The sequence below is a fragment of the Haliaeetus leucocephalus genome, unplaced genomic scaffold, assembly GCF_000737465.1.
Source record: "Haliaeetus leucocephalus isolate CR32 unplaced genomic scaffold, Haliaeetus_leucocephalus-4.0 Scaffold92, whole genome shotgun sequence".
In the NCBI taxonomy this organism is placed as follows: Eukaryota; Metazoa; Chordata; class Aves; order Accipitriformes; family Accipitridae; genus Haliaeetus; species Haliaeetus leucocephalus.
Genome location: NW_010972528.1, coordinates 11,392,497 through 11,419,771, shown reverse-complemented (window position 1 = coordinate 11,419,771; position 27,275 = coordinate 11,392,497). Strand labels below are relative to the sequence as shown.

Here is a 27,275-nt window from a genome sequence, read left to right as displayed (position 1 = left end):
TATCTACATTGTTATTGTAGTGCAAAGCATATTTATCTACTCTGAATTGTCCCTCAGCCACCTCTCATGTGCCATTCATCTGGCATGCCCATATTAATAGCATGTCATACACTTTTGCTTGGGCTCCTTTAGACTGTAGTACCATATAGGATATAAAGCAATCACTGCATATCTTGTAATTTCTGTGTCTTTGTTTTCAAAACTTCTGTAGGTTAAGGCAAATGATCCTGACAGTAATGTGGATGAAGATTTGAGATACTCATTGTATGGACACGGTGCAGCTGATATTTTCACAATAGATGAGAAAATGGGCAGCGTTTACTCACACAAGATGTTGGACCGGGAAGAGCGTGCATTGTGGAGATTTGTTGTATTGGCTACTGATGAAGGTGGAGAAGGACTTACGGGATTTGCTGATGTAATTATTAATGTGTGGGATATAAATGACAATGCACCTATGTTCACATGCATGCCCGATGATTGCAATGGGAGTGTCTTTGAAAATTCTCCTGCAGACACGTTAGTCATGGAAATGGGTGCAGTCGATCGTGATGATCCAAATGTAGGTCTTAATGCTGTTCTGACTTACAGGATAACAAAGAATGTAAAAAATGAGTTTGGTGCTGACATGTTTAATATCAATCCCAATACTGGTACAATCCATGTAGCAGGGGGAATGCTGGACAGAGAAAGGACTGACAATTATTTTCTCATTGTTGAAGCAAGAGATGGTGGAGGGCTAACGGGAACTGGCACTGCCACTGTCTGGATTGCAGACGTCAATGATCAGGTACCTAAATTCACAAAAAAGATGTGGCAGGCAGCAATTCCTGAAAACAGTGCCATCGACTCAGAAGTTCTGCAAGTGTGTGCTACAGATGCAGATGTTGGGGAAAATGCTGACTTAATATTCAGTATCATCGAGGGAGACCCAGATCAGAAGTTTTATATTGAGAATGACAAAGAATGGCAATGTGCCACTATTCGACTGAAACAAACCCTGGATTTTGAGAATGCACGTGAAAGGCAGTTTAATCTTACTATTACAGTGGAAGATCTTGATTTTTCTAGTATTGCAGTGTGCCTGATAGAAGTTGAAGACTTTAATGACCACAGCCCGGTTTTCCTTTCTCAGTTTATTCAGACAAGCCCTTTCTTTGAAAACATGCCTGTAGGTACTACAGTAACCACAGTGAGAGCTACAGACAAGGATTCTGGTTTGAATGGGAACATTATATATTCTATGAAGTCAGATTCGGATCCTCTGAGACAGTTTGAGGTCGACCAACATGGTCACGTGATTGTGGCAAATACTCTAGATCGTGAAGTCATTCAAAAATACAGTTTAATTGTTCAAGCTTCAGATCAAGGAACACCTGCCTGCACAGGAAGTGTTACAGTTTTGATAAACTTGCTTGATGTTAATGACAATGGACCAAGGTTTGAGGCACCATATATGCCTGTAGTATGGGAAAATATATTGAAGCCTGAAATAGTGTATATGAACCATACATCAAAACTGCTTCATGCTTTTGATCCAGACAGTGAGGAAAATGGGCCACCCTTTACATTTTCATTGCCACCAGAGTATCAGAATTCTTTGGATTTTTCTCTTACTGACAACAGAAATAACACAGCAACTGTAACTGCTTTGAGGTCCTTTGACAGAGAAAAGCAGAAGGTGTTTCATCTGCCAATAGTTATAACAGATAGTGGGATTCCAGCTATGAGCTCTACGAACACCCTAACTATAACAATTGGTGATGAAAATGACAACTGCCATGAATCTGGCCATAAGGAAGTCTATATGTACAGTTACAAAGGTAAGTGCTATCTGGATATTATACCAGATTCATGAATATAGCACAGTTTTACACATAATTTCTTTCTTGCAGTTCTTTCTATATTTTTTTAAATGGTTTACATCTTTCAAAACTGAAACTCCAGTTCTGTAGACTACTAAATAAAGTGGAATTAGTAAAGTATATATTTGTAAAGCTGAGACCCTAGTGTGTAAAAGATCACCTAACAAGAAACCGTTAGCTGCAAACAAGTATATACTGCGCTTGCAGAAAAAACAGTATTTTTATAAACCAATAAAATCCATTTTCCATTCACTAGTTTTCACCTACACAGAGGAAAAGTTTTTTGTGTGTGCACACATGATTTGGAAAGTATTTGATGCAGAGAGATCTGGAGATGAGAATGGCAGAACTAAAGCAACTTAGGGAAGCAGAGGTTCATAGATGAGCCCTACCCAGAAACTGTAGACCAGTCCCACCTCCACTGTGACAGCCACTCTGTAGCTGAGCAGGATAGAAATCCTGGGAAGGGAGGTTTTCTGCTGGCAAGAAAGGATCCAAGAGGAAGCTGGGTCAGTGCTTTTTTAGGAGAAGAATAATCTCTGGGGTGCAGTAATTGACTGCTTCCTAGAATGTGTAGTCTTTGAACCGAGGGGGGAAAAAAAATAATAATGCTGTTCTAGATGTGTTCTTGAGTGGTGCACAGTACCTAGTTCAAGACATACTAGCAGGAGAGCTGCTCTGTGATAGCAGCCATGGTACTATGAGGTTTAACATTGTAGTGGGAGAGAGCAGAGCAAATGCATCCATTACATGAATGCTTTATGTTTTCTCATCGGAGTGGTTTAGCAGAGGATGAACAGTTTAATAATATTTCCTAAAATTTGTCTTGAATTTCTGTTAATATGTTTTTTTCCTGAAATTACCTGTAAAACTTGACCTTAAACTAGTCCTGGTGGCCCTTATTAAGCATGGTTTATTACGCCTTTCCCTAAATATTCCTTTCCAGATAGACTTGACTATATCTCACTTATCATTGCAATCGTAGAATTTCTGATAAATATTAGAGAAGATTAATCTATAGAAGGTGTTTTTGCAATGAGTTATTTTTGCTGAATTCAGTATGCCTAAATTAGAAAAAGATGTGACCAGATCCTACCATAGAAGTGAGAGAATGAAGAGTTTTAGGGTGGATTGGCTCCAGATTTGAACCTTAAAAATTTCCCATTTTGCTGGATCTTGGCTGTGGAATTCAAAGGTCTCCTTTTCTGGAGTTGCTTCTTTGGCTGTTTTAGAACAGCTGCTTGGATGTTCCACTTCTGTGACAGCCCACAGGGTCCTGGAAAAAGGGCCAAGAAATGGCATAGCTTGGTGGCTTCTTGCCCATTTCCTTTTCGTAGTCATGTCCTTCTCTCCCAGCTGTGCCCCACAAGATGCTCTGCTTCTTGTGCTGGATTCCCCTGGTGTGCTGTTTGAAATAGTAGAGTAGTAATGAAACATTTGGGGATTAACTCCTGATGTGGTAATTTTTAAAATTTTTTTTTGTCTGAGAATTTTATATAGAGTTGTATTTATGTATCATTCTGTTGTTGTTTTGTGTTGTTTTCAGCTTTTCTTCTTTCATGTGACATCTGTAATGTACTCACCTTTCCTGAACTGGCAGAAATCATATGACAGGCTATGCATTATTTTAAGAGCCTTGGATCATAACCATCACGAAATTGAGCAGGAATCTGAAAATAATAAATGCAGTAATGAATGTGGCAGAATATAAAGTGCACTGAAAAGCAAAAATTAAATGCAGATTTATTATAATTTATCTCAACAGGAAAATGGTCAACAACGGTGCTTGGGGAAGTGTTTGCACCAGATCAAGATGACTGGGACAATAAAACATTTCTCTCTGAAGGAAAACTGCTCAAGTGAGGATTGTATTTGTGTCAAAATGAGTAATATTTATGCTTCTGTAATTCTTTTACTCACCATGTATCTCTCTTGTTCAGGATGTGCATAAAGCCAGGGTTATTGAGTGTATTAAGGGATGTACCTTCTGAATGCTCTTTTTCTTTTTTACTTGTGTAACTAAGTATTAAGGAATTAATGCATAAAATATTTTTTGCAAGAGAATGCAGGATCACACCATGATGTTGATTTTTAGTCAGATGTCATCATTAATTTATTTAAAAATGTGCATTCTGTGAGATCCAATTTAAAAATAGGCAGAGTTTTTAATACTTGCCCTCAAATATTAGAGTTGATGGAATACAAATTCCAGATTTAAAAGGGCAGAATGGTATAATTTCATCAAAAATGGAAGGGAATTTGGCAATCTCCATTGATGGCTAAATTTACAATTGCATGTGAAAACCATGACTCTTAGATTAGTGGAGTTTTTTTGGTTAATTAAAATGTTGACGTGGATCCTTAATTCCTACTTATACATTATTTTTCATATCATAAAGTGAGATGGCATATAGCATAATTGTATGTTGTTTGAATACAGAGAACGGATGTGAAAATGAATGAGAATTTTTGTCTCCACTGTGAATAAGAGTTTAGAAGTTTTATGTAGCCCAAAATTAAAGACTGTCTTTCTGTGCATCAGCAGCCCTGGATCTGTTCCCATATTAAGAGGTTCCTGTTCTGTAATAGTGGTCATGGAATATTTCCATAATTACTGATTACTGTCCCTTTGCGGAGGCAAATGAAGATGATCTCAGAGATTTCATACAGACCTTATTCTGTTCCAGATGGATAAATGAGCATCTGGAATGACTTTGTGTGGTTTTGTCACTTTCTATTACTTATCTCTTAGACCTGCCCATGATGACTATGTTGAACCCTGTGGTTCAGCTACAGACTGCTTTTATTCAGGATTGGGAAAGTCTGGGGATTTGGGAGTGGCAGAAGCATATTTTTATAAACTCTGCAGATTGTCATTTCTGAATTAAGGTGTTTCTGGTGCTTTTATGAGGTTGTTTGCTAATTCCCATACATTTTGATCCTATAACCTTCATAGTAATGTTTAAGGCCTTCTGAATTATGTTAATTAATAAAGTAAGTTCTCAATTTTGGTTTATGTCTAGGTCTTTTAGATTAAATCAGAGGACTGGTTCTTTGATGATGGTGGATAATACTTCTCAAGGAATATACAACTTAAAAGTTAGAGTTTCTGATGGAGTTTGTCCTGATGTTGTATCTACGGTACAAATCCATGTCAAAGAGCTGGAAAATGAAGCCATACAAAACTCAGCCACTGTGCGTCTGTCAGGTTAGTTTTATTTGCTGATGTGAGTTTAGATCAGCTGCTTCTGTAACTAAATGATTATATGATGTAGGTATTACTATATCAATACTTGATTTTCTTATCACTGTAGGGCACTTTCTGTTATGTTTCCATATTGTTAAATAAGAAATAAATTGTGAACTTAACCTGTGGTCTCCCACTATTTCATGTTTGTTTATTTTTGAATCCCAAACTCAGATATCACAGCAGAGGAGTTCATAAGGAGAGATGAACATGGCAAAACAAGACATGACAAGTTCAAGGAATTACTAGCAAAAATGTTACCTGCTAAGCTTAGTGATATCATTGTCTTCAGTGTGATGAACATTGATGGAAAACAGACAGATATAAGATTTGCAGTCTGTGATGGCTCGGCATATTACAGACCTGAGAAACTGCATGCTGAGATGGCAGCATTTAAAAATGAGGTATATTCTCTAGGGTTATCATGCGTCTGTGTAATTCACCTAAATACTGAGTTTGCAAGGTATATATCCCAAACCCCTGTGGAAGAATATGCTAGATCTACAGATAAGTTTTTTGTGCTTCACTCAGGACAAAAACACTTGTCAAGCGAGTGCTTAATTCAAGCTTTCTCCCTTCTCCTCAGTGCCATACATACAATTATTATATGGTTGTACTAACTTCTGGTTCAATAAACATAACCACTTTTTAGTCACAGAAAGATGGTCCTCTGTTCCCATCGTGGTACAGTTGCCTGTGTTTTCTCCAGTCAGTATTTCATTGTGTAATCTATCAGACTTTTGAATATGAAATCTGAAGAATCCCTAGAAGCTGAAGTGGTACTGTAGTATACAGAATGTCTTGAAAATGACAGCTTTTTGGATGTGCTAGATGCTGATGGACATACCCAAATCATCAGCTTGTGGTTAAACACTTACAGTACAGGCTTGATGCCACCCAGATAGAGATGCTACTGTACAAAGAGATGACAGTCCATAGGAAAAAATCTTGCTGGCAGGAATATGCAGGTTAGAAGAAGAGTTACAACAGATAAGTGAGATGGAGACAACTGATTTTGTGAGAGAACAACTTTGAATACAAAGTGACACCCTCCCCCAACTTTTTTTTACTGTCATAAGGGGAAAACAGTTTTTGAATGCAAGATATTTTCTTCCCCTTCCTTATGTTCCCTAACAGTCCTACTCTCTTACTAGATCCTGCATGCTCTGTAACTCAGTTACCCAGATATGGTCTGTCTTGGTCCCACTTTTATTTTCTGTAGTTCTCCAGATTTTGGTTTACTGAAGTCCTGCAGATGTTGCTCAATAGACACTAAAGCTGCTATCTTGTGCAAAGGCAAGATGCCACTGCTTGGCTTGTAACTTGCCCTGGACAAGGCAGCACTTCCTGAGATGTCATTTGTGGCTGTGGGGGCATATTTGAGTTTAATATGTGGTACATCTTATGGAAGACTTTTGCTGAAGAGAAAACAGCACTTTCCATTTGTGTGAACGTTGTAGGGTCTGCCTGATTCTGGGAACCAGACAAGAATATCTTAATTTACCACCTGCCTACATCTTACTGTATCTTAAATAGTTGTGTGGATTATAAGACTCCTCAGAGTGACCAAGTAGGAAATACCAGAGACAGATAGTATTCATGAAACATAATGACTGCTTCTTTTGCATATTTATTGAATTACTGCAACAATAATATAGAAAATTGCATAGATTTCAAATATTCTGTGCCATAATATATGGCAGGTGAATTCATCAAAGTGGTAACAAGGGGATTGCTTCACATATTTTAATGAAAAAATATGTTTGTATTAATTATATATCACCTTTCAATATTTAATGAATAGCTCTAGTGAGTAATCGCCAATAGTTTACAGAAACCCAATCATAGCTGGAGAATTTCTCCAGTAGTTTTTATACATAAGTTTAACTACAAATATAGAAAATAAGTAATTAAGCACTGGAATTATTCATTGAATTGCTAAATAAATAATATGTTTGCATTACCTCCTTGGGATATAGCTTTACAACAACTATTTTTATTTAGCAGAAAAATAATCCATCCTAATACTCTAAAGGAGCAAAGGTTGTTTATATACGCTATGTTTTTCTATAACAGCATTACATAGCTGTCTAAATGTGCATTATATACTCTCCACTAATGGTGATAGATGTGGGCAGCAGACATGAAACTGCATTGACAGGATGTATCATGTCATTATAAAGTACATTTTATGCCTTTGGGGACATGTTTTTCAATACATGTTATAATATCTGAGGATATACTGACAATTATAAAGGTCAAAGTTTTTACAGTGGTGAATTGAGATGACTGCACAAGTCAAAAAAAAATACAAGCACTTTAGTATTCATGTGTTTGTTTTGGTCTTTTCAAACCTTATTTTAAAAATATTTGTCATACATTTTATCATTTGACAAAATACCTATTAAATGTATAAATAAGAGAGTCTAAGCCTGATCTTATGTTGTTAGTTTTACATTTGTATACCTCAGTGTATACCACTGTGAGAGTAGTGAGGTCTCTTGTATTCACGTTTGGGTACTAAATACATGCCATTTTAATGTATTCGAATCACTAAATACAAATCAAATTTTGAAGCTTTATAGGCACCTGTGCAAAATCCCCAAACAAGTAGAAGGAAGAAATCTGTTGTGCCAAGGAACAAACTTAGTGATAACTTAGTCCAGTGCATGGGCTACTGGCTGAAGTACGAAAGGTCTGAGACAATGGCAGCCCTGTTACTGTCCTCAGGCTTACGGTGAACAGCTTGCTTCTCTTCTTTGTGCTTTCTGCTAGTTCTTTGGTCTGTTTGGATTAGAAGTTGCAAACTGCCGAGACACTATTACTATGTCACAAGACCTGTATATGCAGTGAGGCTCTCTTATTTGGGTATTTGGGCTTTCAGGTGCAACGCCAATTAATGATAAAAACAATGAACTAGCGAAGATCAATGTAGAATAGAATATAGCATCCAGTATGCTGAGTTGACTGCACTTTCTTTCAGACAGTTTGACATTAAATGTAAGTTTATGGGCCACGAATCAGTAGGCTGAATCCTAATTGCTACAAAGTGGTCTTGTCAGGCCATTCTCTGTGGATATTATTATTGAATGCAGCTCAGCCCTGCATTTTCCTGTGTCTGTATCCTTACGTGCAAGAGAACATAAGAAATAATGTCTGGGTATAGCTCACGAGGAAGAATTTTTATCCTGGCTTGAGCTAAAACCTACCTGTTGCTAGCAGGGTGCAGAGAAGTGTGATGCGGACAACACAGCTTGGAAGGTGGAATATCACTGCTCTCAGAGTTTTGATCCTTGGAAATAATGTTAGTATGCCAGTACAGTTTTAACATGTTCACAGGCAATCGTGTCAATGATTAAGTTTTTAGGAAATACTGCTACTCTAAATTTTTTCAATTTTTTCCTGTATTTGTCAAATCATTTTGCTTGCCTGTATAGTCAGGGATGTTACTAATTAATACTCAGGAAACTAAAGCATTCCATTAAGTCTATGATGGCTTAGATTTTTCAGAAATTAATAAGTAAGTAAAAGCATTCATTAGGACAAGACTGGTGATGTGTTAAACTGTATTTTCTCTTAGATCCAGTCAGCTTTACAACTGAACATTTCACAGATCGATGTAGATGAATGCAGGAGTGCAAATTGTAGTGAGGGTAATGGTTGTACAAACTACCTCACCATGAGTGACATCCCAACAGTGATGGATACTGGAAGCGTGTCATTCGTCTCGGTAACAACCACCATCAATGCAGTCTGCACCTGTTCAGCTAGGGACCGAGTTCATCAGTCTTGTTCCTCCTACCCTCAAAGCCCTTGTCTCAATGGTGGGATGTGTATTGACACTTTGAATGGTTACAGGTGAGGAAACTTGTATTGCAGATTCTCCTGCCTTTTTTTTTTATTATTTCTATTTTTAAAGTGTCGAGTGGAGCTTACAAGATACAGGTCTAAAAAAAAATCATAAATGTACTTCTGACTGAAGGAGAAACAAAAAACCCCACGAGCGCACTGGAGTGTAAACCTAATGACAACAGGGTCTTTACTAACGGCCCAATAATGGTGCTGTAGTCCTGAAAGCTGTCAAAATAGTGTGTGAGTAAGAAAGAAAACCCTGGGGGAAAAAACAGTGATATTAACACATGTCATTTTTTAAGAGCACCTAATTCAGTATGAAGGAATGGGAAGTGTGCTCTGGGTTTTATTTCACTTTTTCTTTTCCAGAAGTGTAATAATAAAGGTGAATCTCAGTGGTAGCAGCAGGGATGTAGGGGGGAGTGACATGTAGTTTAAACAATGGGTAATAAGGAGCTTAAAAAACATTAGATAGGAAACTTGCTTTATTACAGCATCACCTGGCACACACCAGTATCCTTTAGGGAAATTATACTGGTTTATTCTATTAATTAACCTCCCTGAGTTTTCTCTGTAATAAATTGACCAACTGATGTTTGGTGTTCTATGTTACTTAGGGAAAGAATTCATTGTTCTCAAAACCACTTTTTTTAAAAATGGAGATAGTATAGTGGATAAATATGCTTTTTACTCGTAAAGTATTTTGATAATTGCCAAGCACCCTGAGACTCTGCTAAAATCTTTATTGTTTCACTGCTATTTTGAATCACTTTACTGTGATTTAAGGGCTACATTTGTTGCATGTAAAACCAAAAAAAGTTGAACATTGGGGAATCTTGACTATTTTTTGTGTTTGTGCTCTTTCAGATGTCTTTGTCCTGCTTCATTTCATGGCCCAGACTGCCAGCAGACTAAGCACAGTTTCCATGGAAATGGTTATGCATGGTTTCGTCCCATCAGGCCTTGTTTTGAAAGCTCACTCTCTTTAGAGTTTATTACTGTGGTTCCAGATGGACTTTTACTATATAGTGGTCCTTTATCAAATCCAGAACCTGGGAGTACAGAAAACTTCATTGCAATAGGTACTTCTGCAAAAATGTGTGAAAAAATTAACTGTCTTTTGGGAATGAGTTGCCTGCGAACAGTGTAGTAGTTACAGTATGAATTCTGTCTCTCAATATTATGAGATAATTTATTTTCTGGTTTGAAAATATTTTGAAACATTTCCTAATAGGTCTTTCTTCTTTGATGTCTATTTTTGTAGCCTGCACCTATGGCTTTAGGTCCATTGCAGAGTTGTAGAAGTCAAAGGGAAAGGAAAACTGCAGTACTATAAAGGAATTTAGGTACTTTGAAGATAGGTATTACATGGTTAATGCAGTCTTAGTCGCATGTCATTCTTATCTAGTTTGGTGAGAAGAGAAATTCACTTGGACTGCTTTCAGTCTCGGGGTATTTTTGCACTTGTTTTTTAAACAGTCAATGATTTGATGGATGAATCCAGCCCCAATGTGCAACTGTAGGAAAATCTATATGCAAGTAGAACTCATTGCTCTATGTTGACACATATTTAAAAGGTTACTACTGCTTGTTTTTTGTGAATTAATATACAAGATGCACAGTATGGTTGGCATTTTATATTTGCCTAATTAATTGAAAGGTAATGTTGTTGGATATTGTTAATAATTTACCTCTTTTTTGCTTTGTTTTGCAGTTACTTGTACATTTGAGTAGAAGATGGGAGGGAGTAAAACCTGCATGTGTTAATTGTTTTAGAGCATTATAAAATTGCACATTGCTTATCAGGAATTAGTTTCAGTGTTTTGACAGAGAAGTAGCACAATCTAAAGCATAAAAATAAGTACTATATTGAATGTTTCGGCATAAGAGAAGTCATAGAATAGAATTCTAGTTATTTCTGTAGTGAACCCCACTTTATGGGACTAGCAATAACCATTAAAACAGTACATTCACTAACTGCTAACATATCCAAAATGGAAAGATCCTTGTAGCTGAATTTAATTTCTTGTTCATGTTGTATTAGAACTCTCCAGTGGTATTCCTGTGCTGAAGATAAGCCATGGCTCAGGTTTTGTGATGCTGCAGTTTCCAAGTCACCTGAATGTAGCAGACAAAAAATGGCATCGACTAGAAGTCAGAACCAATGGTCAGGTGGGTTTTTTGATTTCCCCCCCCCCCACATCAGGATATTTATATTTGCAATAGCATTTCCCTGTGCAGAAACAGGAGGGTAGAAAAAACAGACCGGATAATTATATGTATTATTCTGACTGTGCTTGTAGATTTGATGAATAATACAAATTTTGGGAAGACAGCATTGTCAGTTCTAAATCTACCTATGTTGCAATCCATATTCTGGGATCAGAGGAATTTTTTTTCCTGTTTTTTAAGCTCTGCAGCACATGTGGAATGTGCATAAAGGCTTAGTTGTAATTTGCAAATTCAATGTACACATTTGGACACTGAAATCAATTACCCATGCAGAAAAAGCAGGTAATTATTTATTTGCAAATGCAGTTACAGTTTTTGTGACAGTTAAGGTTAAGCTACTCAGAAGCATAAATTAAATGCAGAGTGAAGTGCCTTCTTTGTTAAATGGTTCCATTTTGGCTTTATTGGTTATTGCAAGATGGAAAACGAAACAGGAAAAAAACCCAACCCTTTTTGCTTGATGGTATGCAAAAAGAAAAAGATGAAAATTCGATATAACTTTTTTTATTTAATTTTACAGAAATTCTTAATTCAATAATCCTATGTTTTGGTGTAGGATGTTCGATTCACTTTGGATCACTGCAGTGCAGCTGTTGTTTCAGAGATAGAAGGAGTAGGCAAATGGCTGTCCACTGAAGATCGTACAAATTGTGAAGTCCTTGGGTCTGTTCCACGAAGAGCAAGGTGCATTTCTGGAGATTCAATGAAAGACAGTTTATTCCAAGGCCTTTGAACATTTTGCCTATCAAATTGAAGCCAAGTTAATAATGACTAGGAACATAAAAGTGTTTGCTTTTCTTGGGGCCTTCTGGGCCAAGTCTGGACCTTAAAGCACTGAACAAATTTTAAGGAACCAGTCTTCCTCCAAGTAGTGTTGCAATACTAAATGAAAACCCCAGAACACTATGTGGCTAATACTGGAGATTTTGTGGGTACTGTGTACTGTTCCTTATCCACAGGATTTCTCACTTTATTTATCAAGTCACTCTAAGTCTGTTCTTGAAAACCTCATGAAATTAGGCCAGTTGACATTTTAATGGCAGTAACTCTGGATCCTCAACCAATCTTACTACCTGTTTGGTGTAAGTCTGAGGGCTCCTACTGACAACCTTTGGCGAACGTATTAAGGTAGACTAACACATCAGGGTCTCCAGTTGATCCAAGGTTACTGCCTTTATAGCAGAGTCAGAGGAAGTGCACAAGTATCCATACCTCAGCTGTTCACTTCACAGCCTGGTCTACTACAAACTGCTGATTAAAGTAGGCTGGTGCTGGTGTGCCTGGCTGTGGGCTGCAGTGTCTTGTAATGAGACGTACGATCCACCTGTGTTTGTTTTGCAGCAAAGTAATACAGCCCAGGTGTGGTAATGACTCTGGTGGTTTAAATTGCTTGTACTGTTGGGTCAGCCCTCAGCCTCAGTTAAAACCGAAAAAGTTGGAAAATCTTATTCAAAAAACAGTTATTACATTCAAAGCAGAAGGGTATGTTCAGCTGCATTCTGCAAGGGTTTGGATTCAGTATAATTCAGTCCTTTGGACTGATGCTTATTGCCCTTGCTGATGACACCAAGCTGGAAGAAATGACCGGTGTGTTAGAGGGCATAGCTTGGAATGAAAAATGATCTCAGTAAACTGAAAATCGGACCTGGAAAAACACTGTGTTTTTCCACTACGACAAAGGGCCAAGTACTGCATGCAGGCAGACATAACCAGCCTCACAAATAGAGAGAAGCAAACAGCTGTGAAGTATTGGTAAAAGATACAGATGATACTCGGAAAGTGAGTGAGCCAGCAATGCCACATTAATGTGAAAAAGGCAAGCACTACACAGTAATGCTTCAAGATGTGTACATCTCAAAGATGTGGAAAGTAATTCTTCCACTCTGGTAGGCACTGTTGGGCCTCAGCTGGAGTACTGGGTCCAGTTTGTGCACCGTAGTGCAGGATAGACGTGTACCAACTGGGTATAGTCCAGAGAAGAGCAGTGACTGTATTCAGCTTGCCTTGAGAATAAAACCTATCAAGGATGAAGGAATTGAGGTCACTTAACTGAAAGAAGGGAAAACTGAGGAGAGAGATGATAAGTCTCAGTGTACGTAAAAGAACACTACAAAGAGGATTTAGACAATCTCTTCTGTACAGGGCCTTAAGTTACAGTGAGGAATATTCAGGTTATATTTTAGGGAAACCTTTGTACTAATAAAGATACTTGAGGTGTGGAATAGATAGTCCCAGCAAGTGTGCTGATTAGCATTGGGATTAAGCCTTGCCAGCAGATGGATGGAGCCCTCCTGGTCACAAAAGGAGCACACAAAAAAAAGGGAGAAATAAAAGAATAATTGAAAACAAAAAATGGAGTTAATAACTCAGGGGGGAAAAAGAAACTCTGTGAGGACTAAAATATGTGGAATTCTTCAGCTCAGAGAGATGACTGGGAGACATTGCAGAGGCTGGATGTGTGCACCATACCTTTTAGATCACATTGACCCAACTTTTAGGTTTCTGGTCTTTATCATACACAAAACAGTCTTTGTTGTAGTATTCCTACAGTATAGGATGAATGTGCACAGAGAGAAGCACTTGAAGGAGAATATGGTGTCTAGAATATTACAGCTGTTCCTGACTTGAACACAAATATACCCGAATTGTAATAGTGTCCCACAGTTAAACTCCCAATAGACCTCACTGTCATGTTTAAAAAATAAATTACCATTTATTTTAAAGGGCTGGCTTCTGCTTATTGACTGACTGTATTTCAGAGAAAGAAAAAGATAAAATAGTCGCTTTCTTTTGTTATTTTATAAAGCCTCTATTATTTGGAAATGCAGTGTAGATGTTTATTTATCTGTGTTATGATACAATGCCTATGTCTGAAGGTAAATTCACATCTATTTATTATTCATATAATTTTTAAAGGTATTTGAATGTGAACCATGTTCTACAGCTGGGTGGTGTAAAAGAATCATTACCATATTCCTACCCGCAATTGCTACACAAACACTTCTCCGGTTGTTTGCGCAATTTCATCTTGGATACTCAGGTAAGAAAAGTGTAACATTTTGCTTTAGCAAAGGAGTAAACTTCTTTATTAAATTTTTGGGAGGTTTGTGTTATACCTGAAACTTTTGCTTCCATTAATCTATGCAATGCCCGTATGTGTCAGTGTAGAATACAAGAAAATTCTGGATTTTTCTGTCATAATTAGAATAACTACCTTGAAAAGTTATTTCTCAATTACAAACAGATGTATTTGTGAGCCAGAAACTGTGCCTTTGTTTATCCCCTACTTCATGCAGCTGTCTTCCAAGCTTCTTTGCACATTCAGGGAACTTCTGAATGGCAATTGTATAATGGTATATTTATGCCAGCTGTCTGCTTTGTTAAGAAATATTAGGGGTTTTTTGCTTTTATAGTCAGTTGAGTTTATTCAAAGGCAAAATATGGTCTTGATAAAATAAGTTGAAATCTGAATGTCAAAAAGCAAACTTAGCATCTTAAGCAATGCAGATGGAGAACAGACTGTTATGTGGTATAGCTATTTCTGTTTAAAAATGAAGTGTAAGTGTTTCTTAAATAATATTTCAGTGTCATACAATTTTCTCTTGAAGGTGTATGACCTTCAGTCTCCTGCAGAGTCCCTGAATAGCTTCCCTGGCTGCACGCTTACGGATGGGAGCTGTGAGACCATGGGGTCTTCTTCCTGTGGTTTTCATGGGAGGTGTCTTGGAGACTGGGGCTCATTTGCTTGTCATTGTTTGCCGGGTTACTATGGCTATCGATGCGATAAAGGTGAGGTCTGTTTTTCTGTTATGTTATTGATAGGCTGGCAAATTTTACAATACAGAAAACTTAAAATGTTTGTAGGTAATGATTGCTGAGGTGGTTTCTGATGTTTACATTGTGTGAAGCCATGTTTCAGTGTAGTTGCCTGCGATTTTTAACAATTTCTTTTCTAATTCCCTCTGAGAAATTCTGAACTTTCTCAGTATCAGATCATTTCTTTAGTCCTGAGGGTGTTTGTGCAATGACTGTATAATGGAGACTGCATGACAAAAGAATTATGAACAAAATTATTTGTTCTTGTCACAATTTTTTTAATTTGCATCTGTTGACACTTTCAGAAATATCTAATAACCTAAAACTTAAATGTGAGTGTGCCAGTACCACTTACTGTGCAGAATTAGAACTACACAACAGGAATTGGAAATTACTGCTCTGTTGATGCCTGGAAGAGACTCTGTTGGCTTAAGGATCTGTGCTTTCAGTATAGTAGGATCTTTTCTTTAGCCCACATGGATCCAAAGTTTGCAGCAAAAAGACTACTATAAAAGAGCAGGCTGTGAAAATTGGTTGTGGTACTTAATACTTTTGTCTGCAGACTCTTCTTTTGTCTTGGTCAGAGCTTCTGCTTTCCTGCTGCCATACTGTGTGAGCATTGTAAGGAGAAGCATTAGCAGGATGCAGTTAGGAGGGAGATCACCTCTTTACAGAGGAAGAAGTGGAAGAGTGATTGGGGAAGTTGTGGAAATAGAGAAAGGGACATATCGCTTGTCTTTTGCGACATCTCATGGATCCACGCTGTGCATTATAATTTTTTCTTTCACTTTCAACTCTTATTATGAAAATAATGGAGACAATAATATTTCCCTCTCCCTACAAAATAGTTTAAAGGTCTTTATCCTGTCTTTTTAGTTGCCAAAGAATACACATTTGGGCCAGGAAGTCACATTCGCTATCAGCTTCCTGTCAGTGTGCCTGCCCGCAGGACGCTATTTGAAGCCATGATTAGGACACGGCAGCCGGACAGCGTCATCATGAGCATGTTGTCTCGAAATAAGGATGAACACATCACCCTACAGGTAAGCAAGGCATCCCAGACAGTAATAGCATAAAGTTAAATCAATGCCAGTGAATAATTAGCCCAGAGAAACATTAGTTTAAGAGTTGGAAATAGAACGAAAAACCTTGTGTTAAGGACAAAAACTTGGGAATTTATTTTATCGACACTTACAGATCTGATCCTTCACTTAATACTGACTGCACAACCATGGTATCCCATTGGATTTCAAAGGAATTTATTGCCAGTTACAGTGAAGTATAGTTTGTTATACAGAATAGAATGAATGGTGTGTCTACCCTGGTGTCCTATTTAGCCATGATCTTGAGTGGCCGATTCTGCATAGTTCAGACTCTGGCCAGAAAGGTGCCTGTAGCAGTTCTAATGATGTCAGGTTCTTAAAATGACAACCTGTTCACTTTATACATGCCACTGAATGAGTCACCTCTTCAGCTAAGTTGGTTTGAGCTGTCAGTGTAGAGGTGATACACCAGATTCTCAACCATTTGAAGAACCCCATAAATTTGTCCGAGAGAGATGCAGGGTAAAATTACTCTGAGTGAATTACATACTACTGTGAGTACACCGTTACCAGCATTTAGGTTGTCTAGTTCAGTAGCACCTGAAGTATCTTTGTATTACACTGTATGTGCAGCATAAACATACCCTAAATTTAAACCGATGCTTTAAGATTGAAGTTACAGGTCAATACAAAATGTCAGGTGATGACTTCTTTTCTTTTCTTTCTTACTACTTTGTTAATTATCCACAAGGTTGTTCAGGGATTCTTAGTGGTCTCGTATAATCTGGGTGATGGAGACTATTCTGTAAGCCTTCCCTCCTACCACATTGATAATGGTGAATGGCATCATATCACACTGGAGAGAAATGAAAATGAATTTACTCTTCGTCTTTATGAAGGAGGTGGGAGGAGAGAAATTCTGAAAGCAGCAGGAATATACAAAGAGATTGTGATTGACCCCAGCAGCTTGGTTCTTGGAAACACCTACCCATTCAATCAAAACAAGAGTTTTCAAGGTGAGGAATTCTTGATCTCACTGTTCAGAATACGGACCTGTATAAATGAAGGTTTATTGGTACTACACGGGCATATTGCGAGAAGCTTTCTTGTTTATGTAGAGCCCAAAGTAAACAGGTTTCTTGCATGACACTTTGCAGAAGGGACAAATAAGATGTTCTGACTAGGAAAAAGGTACAGCAGGGGATTATGTGCAAATACTGTTAGCTACTGGTCTTGGAACAAAGATGGTAACCTTTTCACACAACTGTATATAGAGTATTTGTAACTGGAGATCCACAAGCTTCTCCCAGGTGGACTGTAGATGGCTCATTGCATTAGATACACAGAACAGGTTCATTGCACGGTTCTATCCGGTCCATTCGACAGCTGTCCTTCCCTACCAAACACAACTGTCCCTACACTGAAAGGAATATTTCCATTTTATACGTGCATTGCATAGCCCACGACAAACTCTGGTTTATTACCTTTATGCACTACCTTTGTATTACTGGATTTTACAATCACTCAGTTGAAACATTAACTAAAATTAGAAATGGTTTATTGAATTAGAACTAACAAATTTTTAGCAACTGAGTGGATGAAGTCATGATGTCTGTTAAAAAACAAACCAGTTTTCAGCCTTGAAATTGAATAGTTACACAAAGGAGAAATACGGAGAAACACAAGGTTAAGATATCCATAGCAGCTTTTTACTCTGTCCTCAGTTGGCAGCTCACTCTTTGCCTAAAATCGCAGTATAAGTAACGCACAGTTACGCAGCACATCTTTTATATTGACAAGGAAGACACACCATTACTTGGTTAAATGCACCTGGTATCAGTCTATCATCTCTTTCTCCCATGCCTTGCACCTCTTTAACCAGATTCTACTAAATTAATTTGAAACAAGGTGGTAATGTTTTCACCAGATAAAAGTATTTCAGTAAATAACACAAAAGTGCGAGGAGAAAACATATAAAATGTATATGCGTTAAATAGAATAACAACTTACAACATAAGCGTATCACAAATTATTTAGAAGAAGATTGTTTTCTATTGTTTCATTAGAAGTATTCCAATAACTAAAGTTTATACTGAGAACTAGGGACCATATTTTGAATTTTTATTTGTGGGAGTAATAGTATTTGTTTTTAACTAAATAGGTTAAAGAAGTCAAATACTTAAAATTATCTTCATGTAACTAGGACAATTAATGTTGCTGTTAAGCAGCTGAAACTTTAAGGGCTTTGAAGTTATAAAATGTACTTAATTCATCAAGGTAAATGCTTTTATGCTGAGGCATCTCATGCATACGAAATTAATGCCACACATGTTCAGTACAAAGTTTCTATTAGTGATCCAAGGCCGTTTCACCATTATTTTTGGTTTGCTCTTCTATAAAGTCAAGCTGTAAGCTAAAATTAAAAATCAAACACACACAATTTATACTGGTACACATTGAAGAATATCACAGATTTTCCACAATATTTGGACTTTTCTGTTGAAAACATAGTGAAGGGGTACGTGTTCTGCTGTCTTGAACACAAGCAGATGGGGCCTGCAGCAGCACTTAATTCTTGTGTAAAACACTGGGAATCTTGATCAAAACTTTAACAAATTCAGTCAAAAAATGGAGAACAATGTTATGAAAGTTTAGGTAAATTCAGTCCTAGATTTAAACTTTGGTAGCCTGGGTCCTTTGTTAAACATAAGCTGCCAAAACTTACAGCTGCTTCAAATCATTCTTGCTGAATGGCTTTTAAAACAGTCTCTTTGTGCCTTGCCTCAGGATGTATGAAGGATGTCAGACTGAATAACTACAGAATCCCTCTGGACACTCACGTGAAGGAGCTGGTGTCAGTATTAAGCACCCAAGGCATCAAAGAAGGCTGTTCTTCAGAGGCTTGTAGGAATAACCCTTGTAACCAGGAATTTATTTGTATTGATTTGTGGATGATGCATGAATGCAGGTAATTGGTGGAAATAAAAGCACAAAACCTTTCAGATTCAGGTGGGAAAGGGTGGATGCTGAAGAAGTGTGCAACTTGAAGGCTGCCACTGGCAATCTCATCAAATCAGTTGAACCACAGTGAAACACTAAGCTAGATGCCTGCATAGGCATCAGGTTACTCTTAAAACACTGTCCTTTTAGGTACTACCCTTAGCTGATGTAAATCAGCATATCGCCGTTGATTCTGTAACAATTTCGGCTGCCTGTCTTAATTGAAAATGTTTAAAGAATAGGAGCAAATCCAGATTGTTTGTAAACCCTGAAAACCAGGAAAAGAGGGTATGTTAGATGGAGTAGAGTGGAACACTAGCATGGCTAGCTGTCTTGTGAAGCTCGTGCTGTGCAATGGAGATGTGCTTTCTTTTGTTAGTGTCTGTCGTCTTACACTGTCTTAAGCTGTGACCTCTGTTCCCTTACAGGCCATTCAAGTTGCATTAGAAGCACTGCATCATTAAGCTCTGAGTTCTTGTGTGTGGCTGGGGCTGAGGTTAGGACAACACTAATTCAAGTTAGTTGTGCTGTGAAAATGTACACTTTAAGCATTACTGAATACCACTGTCCACACAAATGGAGTTTTCTAGAGATGTATTTTTTTTCTGGAAATTCACTGTGATGGAAACACAAAGAACATAGCATAGCTTGTCCTGCCTAGATGGAACTGCAGACCTTAATCCAGCTATTTTTCACGTGGCTAATCTTGCAGAAGCCGGTGGAACTACCTGAGTTCTGAAAGCCCCAGATATAAGGGTTTAAAGTTGTGGAGCTCATTGTTGTATGACTGCTTTAGAAAAGACTACAATCCTGTAATTATTCCAAGTAACTTACTTCTAGTAGCTATTTCAGAAACTGTATATAGAGTGTCATCAAAGACTGTTTTAAAATCTTAAATGCTGTCTTTCGTGCCTACTTTCCCAAAGTTTAATGGTTTCATTTTGCCTTTGTCTTTTCAGTTGCCCTCCGGGACACATGATCATGGAGAATGCCACTGGTAGACAGTGCGTCTACACTGCATGTGCTAAAAGGCCCTGTAACTATGGTACCTGCATCTCGCAGTCACCAACCAAGTTCCAATGTCACTGCCCTGATGGTTATACTGGACGTAACTGTGAAATCACACTGGCGATCTTTCACAAGGATACAGGCCTGAGCTTTAGTTCCATGTTTGCCATCTGCATTTGCTTTTTGGCGCTGTTAGGTAGTTACGGCAACTATATCTTGTATTACCTTTGGTGAACTCATTTATCCATCTTGTCCTGAATAGTCATCATCTCATCCTCCTGCTGAAAAAAACTCAGTTTCCTTATGGAGACTTCACTTGGCCTTCATTTCTTTGCCATGGTCTCAGCTCCGTCACTAACTTATTTTTCATCACTGTGTGCATATATTGTTAAGTGAATCAACTTTTGTGAGCTATGGAAAGTCTTTGCAGTTGTTATTTTCTGCACATTTTCACTTCATTGCTAAGGAACGGTTCAGATGCATAATTGGAAACAAATGCAATTGAACAGCAAGAGTGGAAATTCCTACCAGATAAGCATTGTTTAAAATACTACTGAGCATGAAACAGATTTTTCAGTCTAGGAGAAATATGCTGTCCGATAGGAATACACTTGGTCAGACAGGAGCAGTCTCTTGCATCTTACCAGTTGTGTCACAACTCCTAACAGCTGCGTTTGGCTTCCTCAACCATTTTCAGGCTTAGGCATTGGATCTCAAAAAGAAGAGGAAAGACAAAGAGGGATCTCATGAGTGAGGAAGGATCACATCTTTGAGTCCTTCTCATGTATTCAAATTTCATGAAAGTTTGCCTGAGTAGGGACATAGGATTTTTCTCTTGGCTTTTATCGTGTTAATTAAGTTTCATTCAGGAGTCATAGTATTGTGGACTATTTTGAATCCATCTGTGTAGCTACCTGAAATGCGATCATTTTCCCCAACTCTGCTAGATACTGTGTTTGCCATGCAAATACGAACAGCAAACAAGGTGGGAAGCTAGCTGGTTTCACAGCTTTTGGAATCCCAGTTAGCTGAGGTTGATAATAGATCATTATATTAAAGGAGGTTTTTTTTTTTTACTGTGTCAGAGCAGTTTTATTGTGAGCTGACTTTGTGTTGCTGCCTGTGCTTGACTGAACTTGACTGAAAAAACAATATCTTTTACCTAATAATCCTGCTAATCTTTCAGGTCTAAATTATGAATAAGAAACAGTTGTTTTTAACCAAGTGGTGTGCATTGTTGTGAAAATTTTAGTAGATGTGGTTAACTATGGTATTATCACACAACTGTAACTTTGTTAGGAGAAGTTTTTAAAAAATTCCTTGTTCTCAAGATGTTGGATGCCTTTCTCTTACACAGCTTCTAGAAAGCAGTAATGTGCTTAAAAGTTATTAATTCATGCAACTTTAATTATAAATTTATAAGTTTCCAATAGATTAGAAAAGCTGCTTTTCTGACATCTGATAAAATGTTTTCAATTCTTTTAAATCTTTTTAAAAATTCAAATGTGGAACCATTTTGCAAGTAGATCAATACCACGGTGGCTTCTATGTTGGTTCGATATCCCACGAACCTTCCCCAGCCCTCCCTGCCAGGAGGGGAGTTCAGCTCATTTTGTTCAGTTAAAGACACAGTGATACTTGGGAGCTGGCAACTGCCCTAACACTAACACTATGGCTCAAAGCAACAATAAACTTCACAGAATGCATTTAAAGACAGCTCAGGAATGTAAGATCCTGAGCAGAAAATCAGGCAGGAGCTTACACTGTTGGTATCTGTTTGGAAGAGAGACTATCTTCATTGGGGGTACTTCTGGTTTACACTCTTACACTCTCGGAACATGGGCTATATTCATTTTAAGTATTGGCTTTCTACTAGCAGTCACAGTAAAGGAATAGGAGAGATGTAGAACGTTAAAAGGCTTCTTGAGTGTCTCATAATCAGCTCAGCTAAAAAATGATGTCCGAAAAGTTACGACACGTGTGAAAATGTGTGACACGTTCTGTTAATTGGGGGGGTACGTGGGGGCAGGGAGGAAGCGGTAAATATACATCTCAAACGCATTGATTCTGCTTGAAGGGTGTAGCTACACAGCACAGTGCAGGGCATAGACCCGGGTGTACACCAGTTTTAGTCCCAAGGTCATCTACATGCTGCTCCACAGAACCGCACTCTGCTGTGTAGATATTCTGTAAGAGATTCTGGTCTTTTTAATTAACTGCATTGTTAGTTTATGGTATTCAGTGGTTTGAGGTCTTACTATGAGCTCTTATCAACTTTTATAGAGTTGGTAACACAGCGGTTCACAGGTTTCTATTTACATAATGCTCAGTATCTGATGTTGTAGCTTTACAACTGTCAGTGTGTAAAATGTACCTAAGCATTTAAGAAAAATGTTTAAATTTATGGATGCTAAGGCAAAATGTGCCTAACTTTTTTTTTCCTAGTAAAATGTATAACAGTTATTTCCTCTTTTGTCTCATGTCTTCTTGTGCTTCATTTCTGTGTAATTGTATCTGTTACTGTCAACACATTGTCACTTAAGTGCTACCCCTTTGTATACATTTTCTCTTACAAAGTTTAACTCAATACAGTAAATAGATAGGTCTCCGAATGCCACTTGGGTCATTCAGTTCTTTAACAACTTCAAAGTTGTACTTCAAAGGGTATTTTAAAATGCTCTTTAAAGGCCTTTTCTTCTGTCTTTTATGTTCACTTGTAACTACATTGAAGAATGCAAAAATCAAACATTTGCTGAGAAACACAAAATTACAGCCTTGCTGGCTCTGACTGCAAACCAGTGCTGCAGTACTCATGTAGAACGGCTGCTAAGCCATCCTGCAGCACTTCTGTATATAAATGTTTGATTTGTTTCTGAATGATGTTCTGTTTTGCTCCTGTGTGTTTACACAGCTCTGTTCAGTGCTGTATTCTTGTGGGCTTGCTGGAAGACTCGCAAAGGTCTGAGCGGAGGAGTTTACCCTGTGTCTGGGTATCATGAAGATTTGGAGGACATCAGAGAAAATATCCTCAACTACAATGAAGAAGGGGGTGGGGAACAAGACGAAGTAAGGATCACTGTGTTACATTACAATTAAGAGAGGACTCATGGCTCACCATGCTAATGAAAATATGTATTATGGTTTTCCTTTATAACTGAGGACCTTAGCCTTTGTTCTGCTGATTCATTACTGCAATTGGTAGATTAATTATTTGCAAGGTTATGTACACAAAGGTGCATGTTTCTTAAGTGGAGATAAGTGCCTATCAATTTTTAATTTGTCTTAAAGCAAGTGATCCTCTGTGCATATTTAAAAATGGTTGTAGAGTGAGTTTAGCAGTAAAGACTTTTTTGGTTTCATGGCTCAGGAGACGCTGAGGTTCTCGGGGGTAATTACTGCTGTAGCACTGAGGGCTTCAAAGAGCCTGATGTGAACTGTTCTTTATGGACAGTCTCTTTCTGAGCAGCAGATAACAACGGCAGTTATTCAGACTTGACTCGTTAAGAAAGTGAGGTACTACATTTCTTCTTCTTAAATCCTAAAGCACATGGTGGTTGTGGAACCTTTCTGTTTTTTTCTGTTTTGGAGAGAAATACACTAGTGAACACAAGCTGTGTTTATACTTACAGTAGACCAGACTATACCCAAAACAGTATTGACATTTCTGCTAGCTGTTTTAAGGATTTCTACATGTCAGTTTAAGCCAGAACTTCAAAAGAAAACTGGAGATGATATAGATGAGTAATTTAAATAGATTATTTGCTGACCAACAGACATGTGCTATGTTTAAAATAGGTAAGGAACTTCATTGCTGTCTTTGAAACTGTTCATTTCATGGATTCAAAAGGTGGTGTGACTCTGCAGGGGTAGTAATAGTCAGGTCACTAAGGTGATGGGTCAAAAAAAGCCAGCGATTTAAAAAAAAACAACTAAATGTAACCTGTCCCAAAATTCCAAATATCTTCCATGAATTTTTAGTTATAAAATACGGAGAGTGTTTTACAAGGCCACCTGAGAAAATATTCTTAGTTGTAGAGTATCCTTAATTTCTTGATGAATTAGTGTGAACATAATAGATACAGGGACATTTTCCATGTGATAACATAGATAGCTATATGCATAAATACTTTTTTCCTTAATCAGAGTAACTTCCTCTGCAAGACTTTGCAATTTTATACCCAGAAGGTCTATAGATTGAGGAAATCCACAGTTACTGTATGATATGTTTAATTACTTTTGGAGAGTTCTTAAAATACACTCCTTATTTTTGATGATCTTCATCTGAGGCTATTACTCTGTCTTGAAGAAATGCTGCTTGGAGTGAAGTCTCCACAGGTTCTGTGTACTGTTCCTAAATTATTCAGATTTTACAGTTGCTGGGATTGCAGCTAAAACTTTCCAGCATCCTTTTTAATACCTGATTGTTTATCTAGATTTAAAACCCCCCAAATACTCAGAATTACAATACTTTAATTGTATTCTAATTTACCTTAACAAAAGGATCACAAGGGCGCTTGGACAAGAGAGTTTTGTTTTTGTAATGTTAGCGGAGGGTAGGACTATGGGGACAAGAGGCCGTCTTACTAAGTAGTTTCTGCACCTGAAATAAAACTATCCCTCAGAGAAATTAGGAGTTTATAAAAATTGTAGCAGATTACTGCACCGTTGAGTATATATTTAACACAACTAAACACCAAATGTTGTTAAAAGCCAGCTTTGAAGCTAGAGGCAAGGATCAACTTGGGTTTGTGGACTGCCAACTAAGACTGGTATGTAGTCAGAAGAAATATGTCATTTTAATGAACAACTAATAGCAGTGGAGGATGATTTTAATAGCACCCAGTTCACTGAAGGGATGATCTTAAATCTGTATTTGGACAAACTCCCATTTAAATTTTGTATGACGAAAAGTTGCGATGTTTTATTGATTATACTGGTAGCCATGCTATTATAAAATGCTCATAGTGGGATCATACTGTAGCTTGCAGTTACTTGGAACATGGCTAGGCATGTGCGCTGTAGGTCTCACATTGTTCATCACTAACAGTATTTAGTCTCTAGATGAATGGAAGTAAGCAGCTATTCTATGTCACAGTCCTGTCCCAAACCCTAGTGTTGCCACTTACAGGGCTTCTTGATTGCAGGTGGGGTTTTTCTTGAAGCAGTTCTCTGTCTCGAATTGAAATTCAGCAAAGCTCACCCAGATGACCTAGGTTAATCTCTTATAAAATGGCTATGTGCAATTCAACATGCGAGAGAATAAATGTAATCTTTTGGAAGGTGCTGATTTGACAGCTCTGTCATTGATGGCTACTATTCAGATGAATAGCATGAACAATACAAATAACTGCTTGTTTGCTCTAACGAATTCTGCCTCATGCAGCCTGTCAACATTCTTCTTTGGCCTGTAAATGAGTCCAGAGACACAACCTTTGGATTGTAGAAAGGTGAAGGATGCTGTAGGACAACAGTTCTTTTCTTTCTTTCAGGTGGCATAAAGATTCTGATCAGCTAATGCAATTACCACGTACGGTATTGGTAGCTTTAGTGACAGAAATTGCACTTCAGGAACTGCGGCACAATTACCAGGCAGCATTAACTGCTTTTGCCCTAGAAGGGCTTTTTTTTTTTTTTTTTTTTCTTCTTGCAATAGGTAGTTACTTGGCTTTTACAATCATGCCACTTCGTATAACATAATTCACCATTATTCCACAGATAGATAGAATTTTAACAGAAATCACAGTAGGTGTTTGAACTACTAATGCAGAAAGATTTAACATGCTATTTGTCAATATCCTTTCTCACCTTTGTTGCCAGACTCGGTATCGGTGTTTAATGATGATGAAATACTCAGATCTGAATTTCAGAACAAAAATTTGGGTGTTTGTCATTTTTATTTAGCTTCTAATATGAAATTAAACTTGATTTTGAACCTAACTGCAGTAGTGCAGGCTGCCCAGGTGTTCCTCACGCATTCTCATCTGCTTGGTGGGTTTTGGCTTTCTTAGGTGCATTGTAGGTGGCAGAGTTGGTTGAACAAGCCAGTCCTTCATGTGTTCACACCAAACGGACTGCTTCGGGATTGTTCCTTATTTCCACTAGAATGTGAAATTTAGGGACCTACAGAGAATATTAATTTAATGTGAATGGTTTTTCACTCCAGGATGCATACAATATGGCAGAACTGCAGGTGTCTATTCAAACCAGCCCAGTCTATTCCCTCTACAAGAAGAAAGAAAAAACACCAACACTGAACAGTTTCTGTAGTGACGCATCCCCAGGCGCCCAGGAGCAGACCAAAACATCAGCAACTACAGAAGCCTCTTTCACTAACACAGACTTTGGTCAGTACTTGTCAGATGTTGTCAGAGATGCCGATGGTCATCCCCAGGCTGTACCCCCAGACTCACTGCGGGCATTTTGCACTGAAGGAGAAGGCTCAGTTGCTAGCAGTCCGATTACCCTGAGCTCCTCCGGGCTGGATGAGGGTATAGTGTATGATGACATTAAAGACTGGGGACCACAGTTTGAGAAACTAAGTGAACTGTACTCACATATAGATGCAGAAGACCTGTAGATACCAAGTCTACTATTTTCAAAGTTTTGGAAGCAAGGGTGAAGGACAGTTTTTCATGCTGCTGCTACGTACTACCCCTGCCCCCCCCTCCCACCCCCCTTTTTTTCCTGTTATGCTAGGTGGTCAAATTCCCACTGATGAGCCACACTTTGAATCTAATTGAAAAATTCAGTAGTAGGAGCTAAGCTTGGGACATTCTGGACATTTGCATTTGGGGATATAAACAATGGAAAGAATAAAGGGAGAACTCGGGGTACTTAGTCATTCACATGCAGTGTTTAAGAAACAGATTTTTTTGTCACTAAGGTAATAAAGGACTCTTTGAGAGATCCTATGTACATAAGCTAAGATGGTGCTCAAAGCATGAATAAAGCATGCTGTGTGTACTGTTTTCAGCAGCTTTAGCAGTTATTTGAAAGAAAAAAGCACATAGTCTTTTTCTTGTGGAAATAAAGTCCATATTGTATTATTATATCCATCTTGTTTCCCTGACTGACCTCAGTTACAGCACCTGCTCATTGAACACAGGGCAGATGAGAGTCTACAGATCCAGGTAAAGCATAGACAGTGAGTTTTAACTTCAGGTCTAACTTAATGAAATCCCTTTATGCTGTCATATAAACACAGAAACTAGA

The 27,275-nt window shown here is 37.9% G+C and overlaps 1 protein-coding gene across 1 annotated transcript in view; it reads left to right on the top strand.

Moving 5' to 3' along the window:
- The window catches only part of LOC104842721 (neural-cadherin-like), a 66,118-nt gene extending 39,478 nt beyond the window's left edge, over window positions 1–26,640 (top strand). Inside the window, exons 19-28 of the mRNA XM_010585235.1 lie at window positions 212–1,823; window positions 3,631–3,724; window positions 4,889–5,073; window positions 5,287–5,516; window positions 8,693–8,970; window positions 9,832–10,046; window positions 11,009–11,131; window positions 11,615–11,659; window positions 23,065–23,129; window positions 26,227–26,640. Of these exons, the coding sequence (XP_010583537.1) occupies window positions 212–1,823; window positions 3,631–3,724; window positions 4,889–5,073; window positions 5,287–5,516; window positions 8,693–8,970; window positions 9,832–10,046; window positions 11,009–11,131; window positions 11,615–11,659; window positions 23,065–23,129; window positions 26,227–26,640 (3,261 nt within the window). The remainder of the gene's footprint in view (window positions 1–211; window positions 1,824–3,630; window positions 3,725–4,888; window positions 5,074–5,286; window positions 5,517–8,692; window positions 8,971–9,831; window positions 10,047–11,008; window positions 11,132–11,614; window positions 11,660–23,064; window positions 23,130–26,226) is intronic.
- Window positions 26,641–27,275: the final 635 nt, after the last annotated feature.